Below are 21,969 nucleotides of genomic sequence, written 5' to 3'. Positions count from 1 at the left end.
ATTGATTCATGCCTAATTGACTAAGTCTCTACTTGAGAAAGAGAGATTAAGTCTAGAAAAACATGGCTAACAAGAAATTGGGATGAACTCGAGAAATTGATAGCCCCAATTAAAGGGTCGAATCTAGAGATAGTAAGACCCGACTTGAGCATCTATCACTTGTTTGGTGAGATACCCATTTGGACATGAGAAAGACAAATTGGGAAAAATTACTCAAACTACCGAGAGGTATAGAGTGAGTAATCATGTGTGATTGCTATATTGTATCCCGACCAACCAAACATGCCCTAAAACTCTCAATCCGGTAGGTAACCAAGTAGGCGAAAGTTACAACCCTTGATCTTTTATAACCTGAAAAACAACAATACCAAAAACATTATCCCTTAGCTTTACAATTACAAGCATTAGCATAAAAATTAGAAGTAGTAAAAAAACAACTGAATATGTGGAAGTGTAATCTTGGGCACGTCATATACTTAGACTAGGTATATACCTAATCCAACATAAAGCTCTCTATGGAATCAACCCCGACTCACGTTGGGTATTTATAATTGCATCGACCGTCTCACAATCCCAATCAGTGGTGTGAGTTTGGGCGACATCAATTTTTGGCGCCGTTCCCAGGGAACCAAAAATGGATTTAGCTATACATTTGGTTTTGTGTGTGATTTGTCTTGTTTTCCTTCTGGGTTACTAATTTTTTGTGAATCGATTGTAGGTACAAAAATGGCTATCAACAATGATCCTCTCGGAAACATGCCTTTGGGGGATGTGGACGTAGAAGATGACCCAGTGGAAGAGGTTCCTCTTGAGCCTCTAGCAAATAGACGAGGCCAACTGCCTCAAGACAACATTCTCGTTCCACCACCAAATCCACAAAGAGCGGATCCACACCGAGTGTTGCCGAATGAAGGGTATGCAAGTGCCATAGTCCCGCCCCGCATTAGGGCGGGCAACTTTCAAATCATAAATGTTATGCTCACATTGCTTGAGCAATGGGGATTCTTCACCGGAGCTCTGAATCAAAATGTGTACAAACACTTGAAAGGATTTGTGGACACTTGTTGGGGGAGTAAACAGACCTATTTATACCTAACTGAAATTATCAGACAAAATTGCCCCTGCGGAGGTTGTGCGGCCGCACAATTCTGTGGCGGTCCGCACTTTGAAGCTGACTTGACAGGGTGGTCTTCTGCGGCCGCATGAATCTGGGGTGCGGCTGCACTTCCTCTGATTGTGTGGACCGCATATTTCTGAGTGCGGCCGCACTCTTGATCTTGGGTTGGACATGGGAAATTTCTGCGGACCGCACATTTATAAGTGCGGCCGCACTTTTGCATTTTGCGGCCGCACAATAATAGTGCGGTCCGCACATCTTCAGGTCCTCAAAACACATCTCTCTGAACCTTGTCTTCTACGGCTGCACAATAATTGTGTGGTCCGCACTTTGTGAAGGAATTCTGACAGTGGCTCTTCAGAGTCTGTGGCCGCACACAGTATTGTGTGGTCCGCACTTTGGTCCATTTTGCCTTGTTTTGGTTCTTGTCTAATTTTTACTCTTTCTTAGTTAATTTTCATTTCTTTGGCTCGTTTCCCAATATTCCTACAAGAAAGCACATTTCATTAATTCTCGAGAATACTTTTAAGCATTTTTGAGCTAAAACGTAAGTAAAAGAAAGCAAATAAACAGTCAAAATCCTTACTTATCAAACCGCAGTCGATGAAGGGACCAAGGAACGAACAGAAAGGCCGTAGTCGAGGATGGGACGAAAGCCGAGGACGCAATAACTTTTCTTTTTTGGAACAAGGGGGCAGGAGATCTCGACCTCCTCGAAGATTCCCTGGCCGAAGTTAGGAAAACATAGGGAAAGGGGAAGATCAGCAAAGGTAAATAAAAAGGAAAGGAACTAAGACTTCGATAATAAAAGGGACATACTATATGCCCAAACCCCTTGAAGAAGCCTGGCCACTCGCGTATCCCCATGATATGGGGAGGAGCCGACCAACCCAGTCAGAAATGTCCTCGACCAAAGGAGGAGGCGAGTTTTTAGCTGCACGAGAAGAGGACCAGAGGTCAAAACCCACAAACCAAGCAAGGGAGAAAAGTCAGAATCCTACAAATAAGGAAACTAGGTACTTACGAGTACAATTCCAAACCTCAGGAAAACCGTCGACGTTGGCCACCACGTCCTCGGTTCTGACATACAAGAAGTTGAACAAAAATTAGCGGTTAGCTTTATCGTCCATCTTCACCACCAAGCACTTGCCTCCTCGGTGGCAAAGATTTAACATTGACCCCTTTAAAGGTTAGGGGCGAACAAGTATATTAAATGCTGAAGTGTGAGTTTGACCTCGGCCAGCTCGGCAAATTTGGTGAGCATACTTATGAGTTTGTAAATGTACGGCGCGAGCTAAGCTAGGAAAAAGCCGTAATAACGACAAAATTGCTCCGCCAGTAGAAGGAGATGGAGAGTATAGCCGACTTGGAAGGGGTAGGCGTAGAAGGCGCAGTACCAGGATGGTGGACCTGCACCGTATCCCAGCCAGATGAGATTAATTTGAGGTGATTGGGAATTCCGAACTTATCCCCAAGCTCTCCCAATTCCTTCTCCGTCATCACCGACCGAAAGGCTCCACGGTCGGCATCGGGCGATTTGGAGAAATCAGACCTAGTATCAGAGTTGTGAGAAACTATCTCCTCCACTAAAGCGAAGCTTCCATCCTCGATGGCGGCTGGAGAATTCTCCTCGTGAGGGGGAAACACCATCGCTAATGGGATCACATCACTTCCCTCACTAGATTCAGAAGGCATGTTAGATATATTTTAACAGAAGGAAGGGAAGTATCAAACAATGAAGAATTGAGAACGATGGAAATTACTGGAACAGAGAGGAGAGGTGTAAAGCCAGGGAAGAGAAAGAAAGGGATATGGGGTTTTCGGAATAAAAAACTTGAAACTTTGAAATCACACCCTAACATCTCTATTTATAAGAACTTGGGCACCAGAACCGAAATCGGTTCATCATTACCTGGCATCTGAACTGAAGCGGCAGGTTCAATCAAGGGTCACACACGAAATGAAGCAACACATTGAGAATATACATCATAATTACGCATGACGTCATGATGTCATCATAATTCGTGGACAACATAACTCCAACGAACCAACTGGGAAAATCGAAGCGTTTGAAATAAGTGGCCCACGTAGGGCCACGTTGCCATTTCACCGTAACCACTACGACCTGCACAACTTGCTCGATTGTTTCGACCACGACGAACAAAATTCGCTCATCGAACCCGCTTGGAGCCGACCTAAATAAGCGGAGGGACTAACTGTATGGGTCAAAATCTGTCTTTAGAATATTTAAGCCAAGAAAATACTAAGGGAAGAGTTCCCAAGTCATCGTTTGTCTAGATGACCCAAGAAGCACCAAAGTCTGTGGTCGAAGAATCAACAAGAGTCGTAGTCAACAAGGGTTGTAGTCGAGGTGTCAACAAAGGACGAGGACGAGGTCGAGTACGTTTGACAGAGCCGTAACGGCTAGTTTTCAAGATAGGATATTAAAGAGAATATTCTAGTGGATATTCTCTGTACTCGTACTATTAGAGTTTCTTAGGAACATGCCCCATATAAATAGAAAAAGAAACAATGAGAGGGGCATGTGATATTCATTTGTAAAGAACACACTTTGATTAAAAGATTCGTCTCTCTCTTGCTAAGATACGAACACCATCTTTTCACTAAGATTCTTGTCCATACTTTTTCATCAGATCCGAGAATAACTCGAATATTTAAGGATTTATCTATCATTCATCGTTGTTAGGAGGAACATCCACATATTTCATTCTTTATTGGGTGAATCATTCCTCATATTTACTTAAAAGTCATTTATTGTTGTTCATTATTATTGAATGCAACATTATTGCTCCTGATTTTTAGAACATTTATTACATTTAATCGCCATTGTCCGACTAGACCCACATGATATTTACTTTTTTTAACAACCTTATCGAATGATATTATTGTTAGCTAAGATTAACTTTTGTTCACATAGATTTAATTATTTGAAACAAGATCTATAATTTTTGGTCATACAACAGTTTCTTGTAAAAATATATGGTAAGACTGCGTACAATAGACCTTTATAATCCGGTCCTTCCCCGAACCCCGCACATAGCGGAAAGTTAATGTACCGGGCAGCCCTTTTTTTATTTTATGTATATGTCAAAAAGTTCACTAAATAAATTTTAAACTCAATAAATCCAATAAAATATGGTAGAATTTCGAACTTGAACCTATAATGTTGAAATCGGAAACAAAGCCTTAGGGTAAGTCCGTTTCTGAATTTGCAAATCATATGGTTGAGTGATAGGAAAAGAATTTGTACTAGAAGACCGAAAGATATCATTATTCTGAAAGGCCACACGGTTGGAGGTTAATGTATCTACTAAATTAAAGGTCCCCACTTGCCTGGAATTTATGTTTTAATTAAGTAGGGTTACATAACGTTAGGTACTATTCTAATATTAATACCCGTGATCATATGCCATTGTATTCGAATTCTTAGACAACTGGTCCCCTTGATTGACTGCAACAAGTCTGCATCATCACCAAGTTATGTTTCGAACAATTTAAATCAAACCAAATTCTCTATAATTTAACTCCTTTAGTTGAAACATCGCATTGTGCTTTTTCTACAAAATATTTTTGGAGTATGTGAAGGTTTTTTCTTTAACATGTTAGTAAGTGGACAAAATAAGGTTCAGAGTTCTTTCAATTTATCGAAAGTGATGTCTACCACGTATGAATAAAGAAAAAGATAATTAAAGAAAAGGAAAAACTATGATCTATGATCATTGAAGGAGTGTATGATGGATCTAGTGATGACCAACTTTTCCAAGACAAAACAGAAAGAACAAGCAAAGAGTTTTTAATTAATCAAAATCCATCATATCAGGTATACTTCGAGCCCATGACCAAAAGTGTACAGAAAATAATAGAGCCAATTTAGTCAAGCTGCACGTAACAACTTTCAAACTTTGTTTCGGCGTTAAAAAAAATTAAAAGAAGATAAAAGGGTTCCCTAAAAATAAAGTTGTTTTGTTGATCATGACATGACTACTTATGTGTTCATTCTCACAGTAGACTCCATTAATTGCATTTAGAAAAAGTAATTATTTCAAGTACATATTTGAATGGGGGCTTTAGTTGGTGATATTTCAAGTTCAAGAAGAAAAAGTTCTTTCCAAAAGTTTTAAGTACAATGACCAAGAAAAAGAAGACCAACAAAGAAATAAAGAAATGCACTTCATGAAAGTGTAGTCAAGCTAAGACAAATTTCTTTATAAATTTAAATTAATATTAAAGAGCTTGGAAGAGAAAAAGGTTGTGGCTGGTTAGTCTTGCGTTCTCGGTCCTCAAGAGATCAAAGTAAATATTAGGACTCATATCCCTTTTGGCTTTTAAGTCAATATATCATTCCTTCAATTTGAAAGAATAGTCACTATCGAGCAGAGGAAAGCTAGTTATACTTTAGAAATTATGAATTCAAATGTAATAATTTTTAAAATCTTAGTGATTTTTTCGGCTCTGCTAGGGGGAGTCTGTTAAATGTCCTGAGCAAATATTATACGTTGGTATGGCATTTTATGTTGGAAATTAATACACATACAAAGTGTCCGACAGAAATTAAAGTTGTAGCTAGTCCATCTGGTTTTGGGTCAAAGAAAGGAAAAAAAGGAAAAGATGCGTCAGAGACTTCAGCTTAGATTTAAAAAAAAAAGAAGTTAGACGAAGCTACTCTTGATTCTTTGACCTGTTAACTCAAGATCTAGCAAAGCGGTAGTTCCTCTTCATTTCTTGTGAGTAGGGGTGTCAAATAGGATGTTTGGTCGGATATGAACGGGTCAAAAATGAGTAATTTAAAAACGGATAAATTATCCGATCCGACCCATATTTAATACGGATTAACCGGCGGATAATATGGATATCCATATTATCCATGACTTCTTGAATATGATCACTTTTGGGAGAATTCCTAATCTTCCCAACTTGAGGAATCCCCAATTTTAGGCTTTCCAAATGTAAAAATTAAACATATTATTTATCCATTTGTTTAACCATTTTCTAAGTGGATAATATGGTTCTTATCCATATTCGACACGTTTTTACAAAGTTCATTATCCAATCTATTTTTTAATGAATAATGTGAATGGATAACTGTTTTTTTTTAAACCATTTTGTCACCTCTACTTATGAGATTAAGGTAAGTATTTGTTTCTTTCAAGCTCTAAATTCGTCCAACATTCGAAGTTGGTAAATGTTTAATGGAAGAGATATATGCGGATATGTCTAATAACCCTAACCTACTCTATGCGAGTTTGGCCAAAGATTGTTAAAGATTGACGAGTGACGACTAACATAAAAGTAATACGATGATAAGACTCTCAACTAACTAAATTGAGTACCATGAAAAAACTAAATGTATGGATATATTATAAAAATAAATAAAATAATATAAAGTTATTTTAATTATAAGTAAAATACTTAAGTAAAAATATATTATATAGTATATAATATAGAAGGTATTACATAGAGAATTCATAATATCAAGGGAATAATAGACTTTTCAAGTGAAAGTATTAAAACACTTGGCCAAACTGACTTTTATAATAAATAGAGGAAAGTAAAATGATTTTTGTGAAACAAAAGAAAGAAAAATAATTTTTGGGTAACGAACACAAAGTTGAATGATTTTTACGTAACAAAAAAAAATGACATTTGCGTAATAAACACAAAATTGAATAACCGACCCTGAAAATTACTCCCTAATATTTTAACCTCTAACCAATTCCTAAACTTATATATGTGTTAAAGCTGTACAGAGGGTTGCCTTGGCCTTTATGTAAGACGTTTTTCGTTTGGAGAAGGTAGAATTTTGTTTTGCACGCTTAACCTATTAACTTGAAAAGTTAGTAATTTCAATTTTGATATACTTTATGGTCCCAACACTATCTTTGCAAAGACAGATATTTTTGCTTGATTTTTCTTAACCAGAAACAACTTTAGTTGTTGAACCAGTTGATTCTAAGATGTAATCAATGAATTATCCATTCCACAACATAAATCATTCATCTATTTAAAAATGAAGGGAATGGAAACTAGCCTGGAGCTCGTTGGTTTGTTTGGATTTTACTTTTTTCTAGAGAACTGCGGCTATTCTCGTCAAAAAAGGAAGGAAAATAAAGCTGCAAATCTTATTTAATCAACTGGTGTAGGCCAAAGAAAACTGAAGGCCTAACTCAAGAGAAATTTACCTACCATATTAAAAGTTTGAGGTGGACTGCGCACGTGGGAAATATCTCATAAGTAAAATACTTCCGCTTCCGCAATAATAACAATTTCAAAAATCAGATTATGTTTTTTTGACTACGATATTTCCAAACACTTCCAAGATATTTTAACTGAAAAATTGAGTTTTAAAGTAACTTTCGTGTAGCTAGATTCAAAATTAACGTTAAAGTTAGATGTTTGATCCTCATATTTAAAACTTCGCCATCCTTTCATAAAAGGTAGTATTATTTTCAAATGATTATGCCCACATTGGAAGTGAATTTCATAGAAAGTCATTTAGCTTTGTGTTTATTATCGAAAAGTCACATTTGTTTATTCGAAAAACGGATAGAGTTAATTTTTTAAGTAGTTCTAAGGATACGTGATATAACTTGGTATAAATTAAAAAAATAAGTAGAAATATATCGAATATTGACTGTAAAAAAGGAATGAATACAAACCTAAATTAAGTAGAGAATGATTTATAAATTAACAAGATGAACCAATGTCCAAAGCCCATAAAAGGATAATATTTACTATATGTGTGTAAATCTCAATAATCTCTGAAATGTGAGAGTGTATTAATGTATGGATGTCGAATGCCCTTTGAAGAAATGATAACCTACTCATAATATAATATAGTGGAAGAATCCTACTTTGGATATAATTAAAAATACATAGTGAGGATCTCATGATAGATTAGTTAATTGATTTTTCCTTGATTTTCGCCGAGATTCTCTCCCCAAATGCGGCTATAATGACTTTTTGTCCCTTGGATCGAGCCCGAGCTCAGCCGCTCTCGATCATGATCGGCCTCTACTTGCTCGACCTCTATCTGGGCTCGATCTTGGTCTAGGCCGATCTCGGTCTTGATCGGTCTCTATTTACTCGACCTCTATCTTGGCTTGATATCGATCTTGGTTGATCCCGACCTTAGTCGATTTCTAGGGCTTGAACTCAGCAGCCCGACTTTTTATCATAGCTCGATACTATAATGACGAATCTCGGTCCATTATGCCCCAATCTCGATTAGTCACACGAAGGGCAAACTCGGTTTTAACCGTATACAGATAGTCCCCTCGTTTCTCGGAAAGAATGTGGCGAGAAACGATATGAATTTTCAACCTCTGACTAGATACACACTGACATCTGCGTCGAGCCTGATTATGACGTATGTGACAAATGTCCCGTCGGTTCAGTTACCAAAGCATTAAATGTGTGTCAGTCGATGGTCGGCCACTGCCGATTTTGAACCATCATTGTGAAATCTATAAATAGCCCCCCTTCTTCATTATTTTAAACCTTTACCTTCAACTCTTCTCATTCCAACCTTCACAGTTCTTCGCCTTCTCCAAAGTTCTCTATTTCCAGCTTTAATAATTTCTTTGCTTGTTCTTCGCCAAACACCAAAATATTTCAATTTCCCATCTTCTTTGTTCTTGAAAATTTAGGTGGCCAAGATATCTAAAACTATTCCTCAGAAAGAGGCTGCTTCCTCATCTCGGTCGGCCGGTGAGAAACCGGTGGTGGAGCCATGCCTCGAAGAACTCGTTCCCGGGGGATGTGTTATCGACTTTGACTTTAAGGTCGAGAAACCTTAGGCGTAGGCTTAATGGTCGAGTGAGTGTTTGCTCGAATTCGAGTTAATGTAGCCCTTAGTCTTAATGGTCAAGTGCGTGTTTTCTCGAACTCGAAGTAAGATTAGCCCTTAGGCTTAATGGTCGAGTGAGTGTTTGCTCGAACTCGAGTTAATGTAGCCCTTAGGCTTAATGGTCGAGTGTGTGTTTGCTCGAACTCGAAGTAAGAGTAGCCCTTAGGCTTAATGGTCGAGTGAGTGTTTGCTCGAACGCGAAGTAAGAGTAGCCCTTAGGCTTTTACGGTCGAGTGAGTGTTTGCTCGAACTCGAGTTAATGTAGCCCTTAGGCTTAATAGTCGAGTGAGTGTTTGCTAGAACTCGAAGTAAGAGTAGCCCTTAAGCTTTGTGGTCGAGTGAGTGTTTGCTCGAACTCGAAGTAAGGTGGCCCTTAAGTCTGTTTACATAATAGATCGGGAACATGAAGTAGAGGAATCTTTCTGAGATATGAGATATCGGTAAAGAAGAAATTTCTCTTTATAAGTCATTATACATGTGTTCATGTTTTGTGTTAGGGCTCGAGCAAACTATGCGGGCATGGTTCGTTTGACCATATGGCCCTTACAAATTTTTCCTATCGAGACCCTGTTGCCATGATGTAACTCTCTTGCATCGAACTTGATATATTCGAGGGCAATGCCCCCCCCAATATTCGAGGTTGATTGTAAAGAGGCCTTGGATACTGTTGAATTGCTCTAAGTTAGCATGATCAATGGTTGCCACATTAAAAACCTTGCTGAAAACCCCATTTGGGACAAAACCGGTCTAAGGAGTGCAATGCGTGCTTTCAGACCTAAAGGCATCGAGTTGAAGAATACATCCCTGTTTCTGGTCGAACACCTGCATGGGTTAATTTCGAAATACAAATGAACATGGGAGGGTCGTACCTTAGCAGCAGTATCATTTTAGGTGCGATACATTCTAATTGCTCGGTAGTTGTTTGCCTTTTATCACACCGAGCTTCTAGGATCCTTTTTTGACGATTTCGAGAACCTGATATGGTCCTTCCCAGTTCGGACCTAGTTTCCCTTCATTTGGATTTTCGGGTGTGTAGGGTGACTTTCCTTAGCACCAAGTCCCTGATTTTAAAATGTCGAAGATTGGTTCTTCGATTGTAGTATCTTTCGATCTACTATTTTTGGGCGGCCAATCGGACGAGAGTGGCCTCTCGTCTTTTGTCCAATAATACTAGGCTCGTGTTCATGGTCTCGTTATTCGACTCCTTTGTTTCATATCGAAACTTTATGCTAGGTTCTCCGACCTCAACCGGGATAAGAGCTTCGGCGCCATAAACCAACGAGAATGGCGTTGCTCTGGTACTGGATTTTGATGTTGTGCGATATACTCATAGGACCTCGGGTAATATTTCTCTCCATTTTCCTTTGGCGTCGGTCAATCTCTTCTTAAGATTTTGGATGATGGTTTTGTTGGTCGATTTGGCTTGTCTGTTCCCGCTGGGATGATACGGTGTTGATAGGATCTTTTTGATCTTGTTATCCTCGAGAAATTTAGTTACTTTGTTGCCGATGAATTATTTTCTATTATCACATACAATCTCGGCTGGCATCCCGAATCGACATATGATGTGGTCCCAAATGAAGTCTATCACTTCTTTTTCTCTGACTTTTTCGAAAGCTTGTGCTTCAACCCATTTAGAGAAATAATCAGTCATAAAAAAATAAACTGAGCTTTACCTGGGGCTGATGGGAGGAGGCCGACGATGTCCATTCTCCATTTCATGAAAGGCCATAGAGATAGGACCGAGTGGAGCAGCTTCTCGGGTTGATGAATCATGGGCGCATGTCTTTGGCATTTGTCGCATTTTCAAATGAACTCCCTCACATCTTTGCCAACATCGATCCAATAATACCCGGCTCTGATTGCTTTGTGGACCAGCAAATCGACACCGGAATGGTTTTCACAAATGCCCTCGTGAATTTCCCGTAGGATGTAATCGGTATCTCCTGGACCCAAACATATTGCCAACGGTCCATCGAACGTCCTTCTAAACAGTGTTCCGTCTTTGGACAGGGTGAACAATGCTGCCTTTATGCGCAAAGCTCTCGATTCCTTTGGATCTGATGAAAGCTTCCCGTTCTTTAAGTACTCTATATATTTGTTTCTCCAATTCCAGGTTAAACTTGTGGAGTTTATCTCGGCGTGACCTTCTTCGATTACCGATCTTATGAGTTGTACGATAATCCCCGAGTTGAGTTCGTCATCTTCGACGGATGAACCTAAGTTTGCAAGAGCGTCGACCTCGCTGTTCTGTTCTCGGGGCACATGTTGCAAAGTCCATTCTTTAAATTGATGTTGAGTCACCTGTAATTTATCCAAGTACCTCTGCATTCGATTTTCTCGGACTTTCAAAAGTCCCGTTAACTTGGTTTACCACGAGAAGGGAATCACACTTAGCCTCTACGACCTCCGCTCCCAAGCTTCTAGCTAGTTCGAGACCTACAATCATGGCCTCATACTCGGCCTCATTGTTAGTCAATTTTGTAGTTCTGATAGACTGTCTAACTACATTACCTGTGGGTGATTTTAGTACAATGCCTAATCCGGACCCCTTCACGTTCGAGGCACCATCCTTGAAAAGGGTCCAGACTCCCGAAGAGGTACCCGATTTTATCAATAGCTCTTTTTCAATCTTGGGTACTAGGGCCGGTGAAAAGTTAACCACGAAGTTCGCCAAGATTTGAGATTTGATAGCGGTTCGGGGTCGATACTTGATACCGTATCCACCGATTTCTATGGCCCATTTGGCCAATCGACCCGAAAGTTCGGGTTTGTACAAAATATTTCGAAGAGGATAAGTTGTTACAACATGTATCGGATGACATTGGAAATATGGTTTTAGTTTCCTAGAGGCACTTATTAAAGCAAGCGCTAATTTTTCTAAGTATGGATATCTAGTTTCGGCCTCGCCTATGGTCCGACTGACATAATAAATTTGGAATTACGTACCTCGTTCTTCTCGAACCAGGGCTCCACTTACCGCTATCTCCGAGACAGCTAAGTACAAGTAAAGTTGTTCGTCCACTTTCGGGGTATGAAGCAGAGGCGGGCTCGATAAATATCGCTTTAGTTGCTCCAAAGACTGTTGGAATTCCGGAGTCCATGCAAAGTTGATTTTCTTCTTAAGTAGTGAGAAAAATCGGTGGCTCCTATCTGAGGATATCGAAATGAATCGTCCTAGTGAGGCTATATGTCCCGTTAGCCTCTACACGGCCTTTACATTATCTATTACCGTGATGTCCACGATAGCTTTGATTTTATCGGGGTTGATCTCGATTCCTCGATTGGATACCATAAAACCAAGAAACTTGCCCAAGCCAACCCCGAATGTATATTTTTCAGGGTTGAGCTTCATATTGTACTCCCTCAGTATAGCGAATATTTTCTGCGAATGCTTTAAATGGTCCTCTGCTCACAGGGACTTAACCAACATGTCAACAATATAAACTTCCATTGATTTTCCTATTTATTTTTTGAACATTCGGTTTACTAGGCGTTGATAAGTTGCACCAGCATTTTTTAGACCGAATAGCATTACGTTATAACAATAGGTACCGTACTTAGTAACAAACGAGGACTATTCCTGATCCTCCGGGTTCATCTGTATCTGGTTGTACCTGGAGTAGGCATCGAGAAAACTGAGAGTCTCGTGGCCGGCCGTGGAATCGATCATACGATCAATATTAGGCAAAGGAAAAGAATTCTTAGGGCATGCTTTATTGAGGTCTTTATAATCTATACACATTCTATGTTTGTTTCCCTTCTTAGGGACCACCACCACATTTACTAGCCATTCGAGGTATTTTACTTCTCGAATGGATCCTATTTTAAGAAGTTTGGTTACCTCGTCCTTGATGAAGACATGTTTGACCTCGGACTGGGGCCTTCTTTTTTGCTTTACCGGATGGAATTTTGAATCCAAACTTAGTTTATGAGTGGTTGTTTCCGGTGGGATCCCTGTCATGTTAAGGTGGGACCAAGAGAAACAGTTAATGTTAGCTATAAGAAATTGAATAAGCTTTTTCCTGAGCTCTGGATCTAACCCCATGCCCAGGTATACCTTTCGTTCAGGCAAATGTTTGATTAGTATGATTTGCTCCAGTTCTTCGACCGTTGATTGGGTAGCGTCGGAATCATCGGGGATCACAAAGGATCAAGAGACCCCATAGTCATCATCTTCGTTAGTCTTCAGATTCTCTAGTTAGGTTGAGGCTGACGTTTGTGATTGCTATTTGGTATCCCGTTCCTCCTTCGGATCTGATCCCTTTGTCGATGATAGTGAAGATATCGAAATCACTTCATCGACGACAAATATTTATTTTGCGGCTGGTTGCTCCCCGTAGACCGTTTTGATTCCCTCCGATGTTGGGAATTTCAAAACCTGGTGAAGGGTCGAGGGCACTGCTCTCATGTTGTGGATCCATGGCCTCCCGAACAGGGCGTTATATTTAGTATCACCATTGAGTACGTGGAACTTCGTTTCTTGGATGATCTCGGCCACGTTTTCTGGCAAGATTATCTTGCCCTTAGTAGTTTAGCACACCATATTAAATCTGTTTAGTACTAGGGTTGCGGGCACGACCTGGTCCTGTAGACCGAGTTTCTCTATGACCCTTGATCGAATGATGTTAGCCGAACTACCTGGATCAATTAACACACGCTTAACTTGAGTTTTATTCATAAGTACAGATATTACCAGTGCATCGTTATGGGGTTGCATGATTCCTTCCACGTCTTCATCACTAAAGGACAAGGTTCCTTTAGGTGTGTAATCCTAAGTTCAAGATCGCTTCTCTCTTACAATAGACATCTTAGTGCGTTTAAGCACCGGCCCATAGGGGACATCGATCCCTCCGATGATCATGTGGATGATGTGTTGTGGCTCTTATTGTTCGTTTTGTCTATTGAAATCTCTGTTTTTGAAATGGTTTTTGGCCTAGTCTCTTAAAAATTCTCGAAGGTGCCCTTCATTGAATAAACGGGCTATCTCCTCTCTCAACTGCCTGCAGTCTTAGGTTCTGTGGCCATGGGTGCCATGATATTTGCACATTTGATTGGGATTTCTCTGGGCTGGATCGGACTGCAGAGGTCAAGGCCACTTAGTAGCTTTGATGCGTCTGATAGCCGACACGATGACGGATGAATCCATGTTGAAGTTATATTCTAATAATCTTGGTGCTTCCTTAGGTCCGATATGCCTGTCAAACCCATTCTTGTTCATCAACCCCCGAGACATTTGGCCTCGATCACTTCTCCTTTTGCCTCGTACGGTGTTCCGTGTAGGTTCACTACCCCTACGATCTCCGTTATACGGCCGATATCGATCCTTGATTGACCTTGGTTCTCGGTCGATGTCCCTTTTAATAATGGGCCCAGAACCCAACTGGTCGTCTTTAACTCTGATCTTCGATTGATAACGATTCTGCACATCGGCTCAGAAAACAGCCGGGTACTCGATCAAATTCTGCTTCAACTGTCGTGAAGCCATCGAGCTTCGTTCGTTCAGCCCTTGAGTGAAAGCTTGTACAGCCCAATCGTCTGTGACCGGTAGTAGATCCATTCGCTCCGTTTGGAAACGAGATACGAACTCTCGTAGCATCTTGTTATCTTTTTGCTTTATCTTGAAAAGGTCCGACTTTCCGGTCTCGACCTTTATGGCTCCGGCATATGCTTTTACGAAAGAATCTGCAAGCATAGCAAAAGAATCAATAGAGTTAGGCGGTAAATTATGATACCATATCATTGCCCCCTTTGACAGGGTTTCCTCGAACTTCTTCAACAGTACAGATTCGATCTCGTCGTCTTCTAGATCATTCCCTTTATTGGCACATGTATAAGAGGTGACATATTCGTTGGGGTCGGTCGTTCCATTATATTTAGGAATTTCGGGCATGCGAAACTTCTTGGGGATCGATTTAGGATCCGCGCTCGGGGGGAAAGGCTTTTGTACGAATTTTTTGGAATCCAAGCTCTTCAATACTAGTGGTGCCCCCGGTATCTGATCAACCTTGGAGTTATAAGTTTATACTTTTTTGTCATTTGCTTCAATCCTCTTTTCTCCTAACTCAATTTATTTTGTCAGTTCCTCTAATATCTTAATAATTTTGGGATTAGTCCCTGATTCTTGATTATTTGATCTTACTACAGCTGGCCCCGTTTCGTGGGTGGCTTCTCGGGGTGGACCGGGCTCGGCCCTACTCGGTGCCTGGGTTTGGCTCTACAACTGAGCTATCGCTACTTGTTGAGCTTGCAACATTTCAAAAATCATACGCATGTTGATCCTGTCTTCTCCAACATTTTGGGTATTACGAACTGCAGATCGAGTTCCACCATGAATGTTGTTTTCGGGGTCGAAAAGTTGGTTTGCCTCGATGGCCACATATGAATTAACGTCAATTAGATATAAGGCCCGAGCTCTAACGGGATCGGCGGGTGGCCTTTTATCCCCGGTCATCAGGATGTTGTTCTTATTTTGAAGGCCAGCTTCGTTGTCGATAGGTAGGGCCATTGGTTGAGAGTTTGTCGTTTTTAACCTGAAATCAAAGACATTCCAAGAACAAGTATAAAATGGTGTGTTTTGCAGAGATTCGTACCAAATAATCACTGTTATCCTTAGCCCCACGGTGGGTGCCAAACTGTTTACTCGAAAAACGGATAGAGTTGAATTTATACGTAGTTCTAAAGATGGATGATATAACTTGGTACATATTAGAAAATTAAGTAAAAATATATCAAATATTGACTGTAAAAAAGGAATGAATATAAACCTAAATTGAGTAGAGAATGATTTATAAATGAATTAGATGAACTAATGTCCAGAGCCCAAAAAAGGATAATATTTACTATATATGTGTAAATCTCAATAATCTCTGAAATGTGAGAGTGTATGAATGTATGGATGTCGAATGTCCTCTGAAGCAATGATAACCTACTCTTAATATAGTGGAGGAATCCTACTTTGGATATAATTAAAAATACATAGTGGGGAGCCCATGATTGATTAGTTAATTGGCTTTTCCTTGATTTCCGCCGAGATTCTCTCCCCAAATGCGGCTATAACGGCTTTTTTGTCCCTTGGCTCGAGCCCGAGCTCGACCGCTCTCGATCGTGATCGGCCTCTATTTGCTCGACCTCTATCTGGGCTCGATCTTGGTCTATGCCGATCTCGGTCTTGATCGGTCTCTATTTACTCGACCTCTATCTGGGCTCGATATCGATCTTGGCTGATCCCGACCTTAGTCAGTTTCTAGGGCTCGAACTCAGAAGTCTGACTTCTCATCATAGCTCGAAACTACAATGACAAATCTCGATCTATTATGCCCCAATCTCGATTAGTCACACGAAGGGCAAACTCGATTTTGACCTATACAACTTTAATTATAAGTAAGAGTAAAGTTGTAAGTGTAGACCGTAGAGTACAACATGGATCTCATTTCTTGAATGGAGGATTTAGATTTTACTATAATAAAAAAGAAATAAATAGACTTGAAAAGTAATAGAAGTATAGCTGTAGTTTCATGTTTAGTAACCTACTCTACGTCTGAACCAATTATGCCTATAACTCTTTCTATCCAAATGGGCTGCACTTAGATTCACTAATAGGGGTGATACAAATAGTTTTGTTTGGGCCTAATTGGTTATGGATCCAAAAAAGTGGGGTCACTTTTCGAACACACTGTCTCTACTCTAGGACACCAAACCACGAACTCTCTCTAGGACTAGTAACTGAGGACATATTCAATAAATCCAACGTCTTTAATTTATTGTTAACTTATTTCTGTAAGGAGATCTAGAAATGTTAGATGTGCAGAATGAGAGGGTGTAAATTAGCAAGGTTTTAGTTGTTTGCATCTACTTAATCCTTCACTTATTTATACATGGATTTAAGATTATAATTCAACGGGTGCAAGCATGGATAAACATCGGCTGTTGATATATATATATATATATATATATTTTTTTTCTATTTCATTTGTAAATGGGTTAAAGATTTTAATTCAGTAGGTAAGTACCATTGTATATATATACTTTTCCTTTTATGTTATCACCCCTCTAGCAGTGGCGGGACCAGAATTTTTATTAAGGGTATCAAAATATATAAAAGTAGACATACCGAAAAATTAAGGGGAGTTAATACATAGTATATATACATATAAAATTTTCTTTTTATCTACCTACACAGTATATTTTTCCGCGAAGGGGTGTCGTTTGGCAATCCTTCCTATAAGGTGTGGCTCCGCCACTGCCCTCTAGTACATTTATTTTTACGACAAAGGGCCAAATATACCCATGTACTTTCGAAAATGGTATAAGAATACCCCTCGTTATACTATTGGGTTATCTATACCCCTGCAGTCATACTTTTGGTTCAAATATACCCCTCATTTAAACAGAGGGACACGTGTCATCGTCCTGTTGACCAATTTTAAATATCTCCTAATTAATTAAAAAGACCCATTACCCATACCCGAAAAGCAATTTTCTAAAGCAATTTTTTTTGTTTGTAAAAACTTTAAAAAACTGATTTTTTTTAATAAAAACTGAAAAAAACGAAAATATTATTTTTCCAGTTTTTACAAAAAAACATGCTTTAAAAAAACTAAAAAATATTTTCTAAAACAATATTTTTGTAAAAACTGAAAAGCAATTTTCTAAAGCAATATTTTTGTAAAAACTGGAAAAAACTAAATATTTTTTTTAACTAAAAACTGAAAAAATCGAAAATACTTTTTCCAGTTTTTAGAAAAATATTGCTTTAAAAAAACTGAAAAATAATTTCTAAAGCAATTGTTTTTTTGTAAAAACTAAAAAAAAAAACTGAAAAGCAATGTTTTTGTAAAAACTGAAAAAATAAATATTTTCTTTTTTTCAGTTTTTAGTTTAAAAAAAATTCAGTTTTTTTCAGTTTTTAATTGCTTTAGAAAATTGCTTTTTAGTTTTTTTTTCTTCAGTTTTTACAAAAACAAATTCAGTTTTTTTAAAGCAGTTTTTTGTAAAAACTGGAAAAAAAATCTTTTTGTTTTTTTCAGTTTTTATTAAAAACAAAATTCAGATTTTCTAGTTTTTACAAAAAAAAATTGCTTTAAAAAATTACTTTTCGGGTATGAGTAATCGGTGTTTTTTAATTAATTAGGAGATATTTAGAATTGGCCAACAGGACGATGACACGTGTCCCTCCGTTTAAATGAGGGGTATATTTGAACCCAAAGTATGAATGCAGGGGTATAGATAACTCAATAGTATAATGAGGGGTATTCTTAGACCATTTTCGAAAGTACCGTTATTTCAAGGAGTGTTGTAACTTGCAACCAGTATAGGCCTAGCTTATAGATGAAAGTTATAAGCATGGAAAAGTTAGAGGGGGCGGAAGGGGTTCATCCAAATCCTCTTCCCCGAAAAATTACAATGTATATACAATGTGGTGTTATCTTGATGCTACTATAGTTATCTTGTACAAGTAAAGAATGTAAGAGAGAAGCATACAATGTGTTGTTATTTCTTGAAGAGAAACTTCAAGAGGCTGCTCTCAACATAAATACACGCCAAAAGAATACAGTGGCCCACATATATATGCTATCAACTTTAGCACAATAGAACTAGGTTATCCATAAAACCCTAAAAGATAGGTTTCGCCAAAAGAAATTGGGGTTAGAAATGAAATCTTGAGCAGGATAACTTTGCATTTTGACTGTAATTAACTTGAGTACTTGTTTCAACCCTCTGGAGAGAGAAACTAAGGCATTCAATAGGCTAGAATAAGAATTTCTTCAAGAGAAATTGGGTTTATCCCTTCTAATATGATAATAAGCAGGTTAACCATACATTTTAACTAAAGCTTGTGTAACTTGTTTCATCTTTCTGGAGAAAGAAAGTACAAACAGTAACTAAGGATAAAAAGAGTTAGTCATCCAAATTGTAAACTTCTCACACAATACTGGCTCCTCATAAACAGATTCAAGTGATGTGGCACGCTTTCTCAAGATCAATTGGGCGCATACATGAAGAAAATGAAATTTTTATGCACAAACCCAATCACGTGACCCTAATTTAGAGCTTACCACTTTGCTTAAAGCAATATTATGAATTGGATAAGAGATCAGGACATGGTTACAACAATGTCTTAAAAAAAGCAAACAAAGATAGCAGACTCTCTGGCTATATATGCATAAGATGTGCAACATATCCTCTACTTTTAATAATTTTAATAAGCTTCCTCTTCATATTTGAGGCTTACTTAGATTAAAGAAATGCAATGCCCTACCTTCAGATTCTAATGTCAGATACACAAAACACATCCTGTCTTACTTTAATATCATACATGTAAATGACAAAAACGCATTCACAAAATATTAGGAGGCCTAATTAGGCCTCATGTCCCCCTCATTCATGTATATATTACTTTTTCTAAATTTCAGTATGCGGGTAGAGGTCGACCTACACACCCACCCCCCCCCCCCCACCCCCAAATAACAATGGCAAAAGTGTTGGATAGGAGACCAGTGCAAGCTTCAACATTGAGAGGTGAATCTAGAGTAGGTTTTGTGAATTCAACTTAACTCTCTTTTTTCAATGCGAACACGCAAAACAAATGAAATAAGACGTGTCTTTCTCTATATATACACACATATTTAGAAACATAATGACCATAAATCTTGGATTCATCTCTGTAATAACCACATTTTTGAATATATTAGCACCCCATGCATAAGTAAGTCTACCTCATTTTTAGAAATAGAGATACACACATTGTTTAGACTTAACAAAATATTGCTACTCCTCATCTTTTGTGCAAGATTCTCCTTTTGCGGCTTGCAGGTTTCTAAGAAGCATAACCTGACATGTACAGTCTATTGTTGACTGACTGTCAAGTAGTATACATTTGAAACCTGCCTCTCAGTTCTCATTGTCAGAAGTTAATTCTCTTTTAATATGTGATCATGGAGTACTCGCACCTAACAAAGTTCTACCTTAAGTTAAACATTAATTACAAGACCCTTTTCAATCATTTAAGAATCTGTCAAGCTAAGTATGAAAAGACTTTTTAAAGCTATAATGTTAGGCTTAGAACACTTAATTAATTTCCTAGGGATTGTCATTGCAGGGGATATAAATAATATTTTTTACTCATTTCTCTTGAGAAAGTAATAACATAATCTATATATGCTTGTACTCCTATAATTAGTAACCTCTTTCCACTGTGATTCATAAACATTTTGTTATATAGATGTTAATTAAGACATGCAGTTTTGCTATCAATATGTATGTTCTCCAAAAATGATCTTCTATATATATGATTAGTAGAACTCATGATTTTCTGTGTGCACTGCCATGTAACAGCCAAAGGTATTGAAGTCTTTTTGGAAGTAATTAAAACTCTTCAGTCTTTTCAGTCAAAAGAAGAAACTCCAAGTTTAATAGACAGCTTATGATTTAACACCTAAGAATAATCAAAATCACCCAAGAATGTCAAGAAAAGTTAGAGTAGCAAGTGATCATTTACAGCTAAAAACCTTAAAGAAGCACCCAAGTGGTATTCTGAACTGATCTTCTAACCTTCAAAAAAGGGAAAGTACACAGTAACAACTAGGTTTCTATAAGCACTGATAAGGTCTACTAGGTCTAAAATCTGGCTAGGTCCTCTTAAAAGCCAAAGGACTCAAAACAAAAGGCAGATTTATTAAAATATACTAATAATATTCTAATTATATTCAAGGTTACACATGACCTAAGGAAAAACAATTGTAGGCATAACCATAGGCTTATGATGGTTTTGAACATTCTAGGGTTTCTAGCTCATTTATGAAAGATAGCAGATATTTCATGTCATAAAGTGTGCTTTTAGCAATACAAAAATTGACAGAGTAATTAATCTTCACCCATGATTTGTTTTTGAAGACCTAGATACTGATCAAGAATGTTGAAGATATCTGAAAGCCACTGACTGAAGGTCATCTCCATCATCTTGAAATGTCCATCGACTGTTGTGATGATCTGTTTGCATGTCATAAGAATCTATTGAACAAGAACCCTCTTCAAAATTTGACATATTTTCCTTGGGAAGCACCATATTATGATAATTCTCCATATGGTAATTAGTTGATGTCATGTTTTCATGACTTCCATAATATGGGGTTGATCCAATATTGTTACTTGTCAAGCTAGAATCAAATTGGGGCATATTGGTGTTGGAATTTTCAGACTGATGAAACCAACTTTGAAGATCTTGAAATTTTTCATAATTAGGGCTTGCATAGTTGGAACCATTTTGCAAGTTTTGATGAGCTGCTTGTTCCTTTAGAGAAGCAAGTTGTGCTTGTAGATTGACTACCTGTGAAATCATGAAACAAAGAACAAAAAACTCATAAATTCCAGGACTAATTAACAAGCATCAAAGGTTCAATTGACAATTTTGAAGCTTACTAACCTGCTGTTGAAGGGCAAAAATATGGGAAACACATCCATATATTGGATCTTGAAGTCTAGCTTGAGCTTCATAAGCAATTGTGACAGCCGCTTCGCCACGATCACTCACAGGTATATGAGCAAGAAGTTTTGATACATTACTTGCCCCAAAAACCTTATGGATGGCTGAAAAATGAGTAGCACCTTGTTCATAGCAAAAGTAAGGGGCAAAAACACAACCTTTAACACATTTTCTTCTCAAAAACTTGCAAGCACCGCAAGGGGAACCTGCAGAGCCTGTCATCTTCTAATTGATCTTAATTAGTAAGTTTCATATGCTGGTACTGATGATAATCAGAATTAATTTTTCTGAGTTCTTAGATAAGTGCAAGCATTATCACCATGTTTATAAACACTAGAGGAGGAGGAGGTGGATCATAAAATAATGAATACATAATTAATTAATTGATAGTGGTTCCCTTATTGGGCGACAGATTTAATTTGTTTGTATTATAAAATTCTGTTTACCCTTTCCATTCTCAAATTTTAATACTGCCCTTTGAGATTCCATTTAACATCCTAA

The 21,969-nt window shown here is 38.2% G+C and overlaps 1 protein-coding gene across 1 annotated transcript; it reads right to left on the bottom strand.

Annotated features, from left to right (window-relative positions):
- Window positions 1-20,637: 20,637 nt before the first annotated feature.
- Window positions 20,638-21,752, bottom strand: LOC107769169 (LOB domain-containing protein 14). Its single transcript, XM_016588345.2, has 2 exons — window positions 21,409-21,752; window positions 20,638-21,312 (listed from the first exon to the last, which is right to left on the bottom strand). Exons 1-2 carry the CDS (start codon window positions 21,688-21,690, stop codon window positions 20,893-20,895), a joined length of 702 nt encoding a protein of 233 aa, XP_016443831.1. The 5' UTR covers window positions 21,691-21,752; the 3' UTR covers window positions 20,638-20,892.
- Window positions 21,753-21,969: the final 217 nt, after the last annotated feature.

Source organism: Nicotiana tabacum, chromosome 19 (assembly GCF_000715075.1).
Source record: "Nicotiana tabacum cultivar K326 chromosome 19, ASM71507v2, whole genome shotgun sequence".
Classification (NCBI taxonomy): Eukaryota; Viridiplantae; Streptophyta; class Magnoliopsida; order Solanales; family Solanaceae; genus Nicotiana; species Nicotiana tabacum.
Note: the sequence above shows the minus strand (reverse complement) of the source record. Positions and strands in the feature narration are given on the sequence as shown.

Bases quoted from the DNA above. Each gene is read 5' to 3' on its own strand.
- LOC107769169 (XM_016588345.2), bottom strand. From the start codon at position 21,690: ATGACAGGCTCTGCAGGTTCCCCTTGCGGTGCTTGCAAGTTTTTGAGA. The intron at 21,313-21,408 runs GTTAGTAAGCTT...ATGATTTCACAG, and splicing joins TTTTTGCCCTTCAACAGCAG to GTAGTCAATCTACAAGCACA.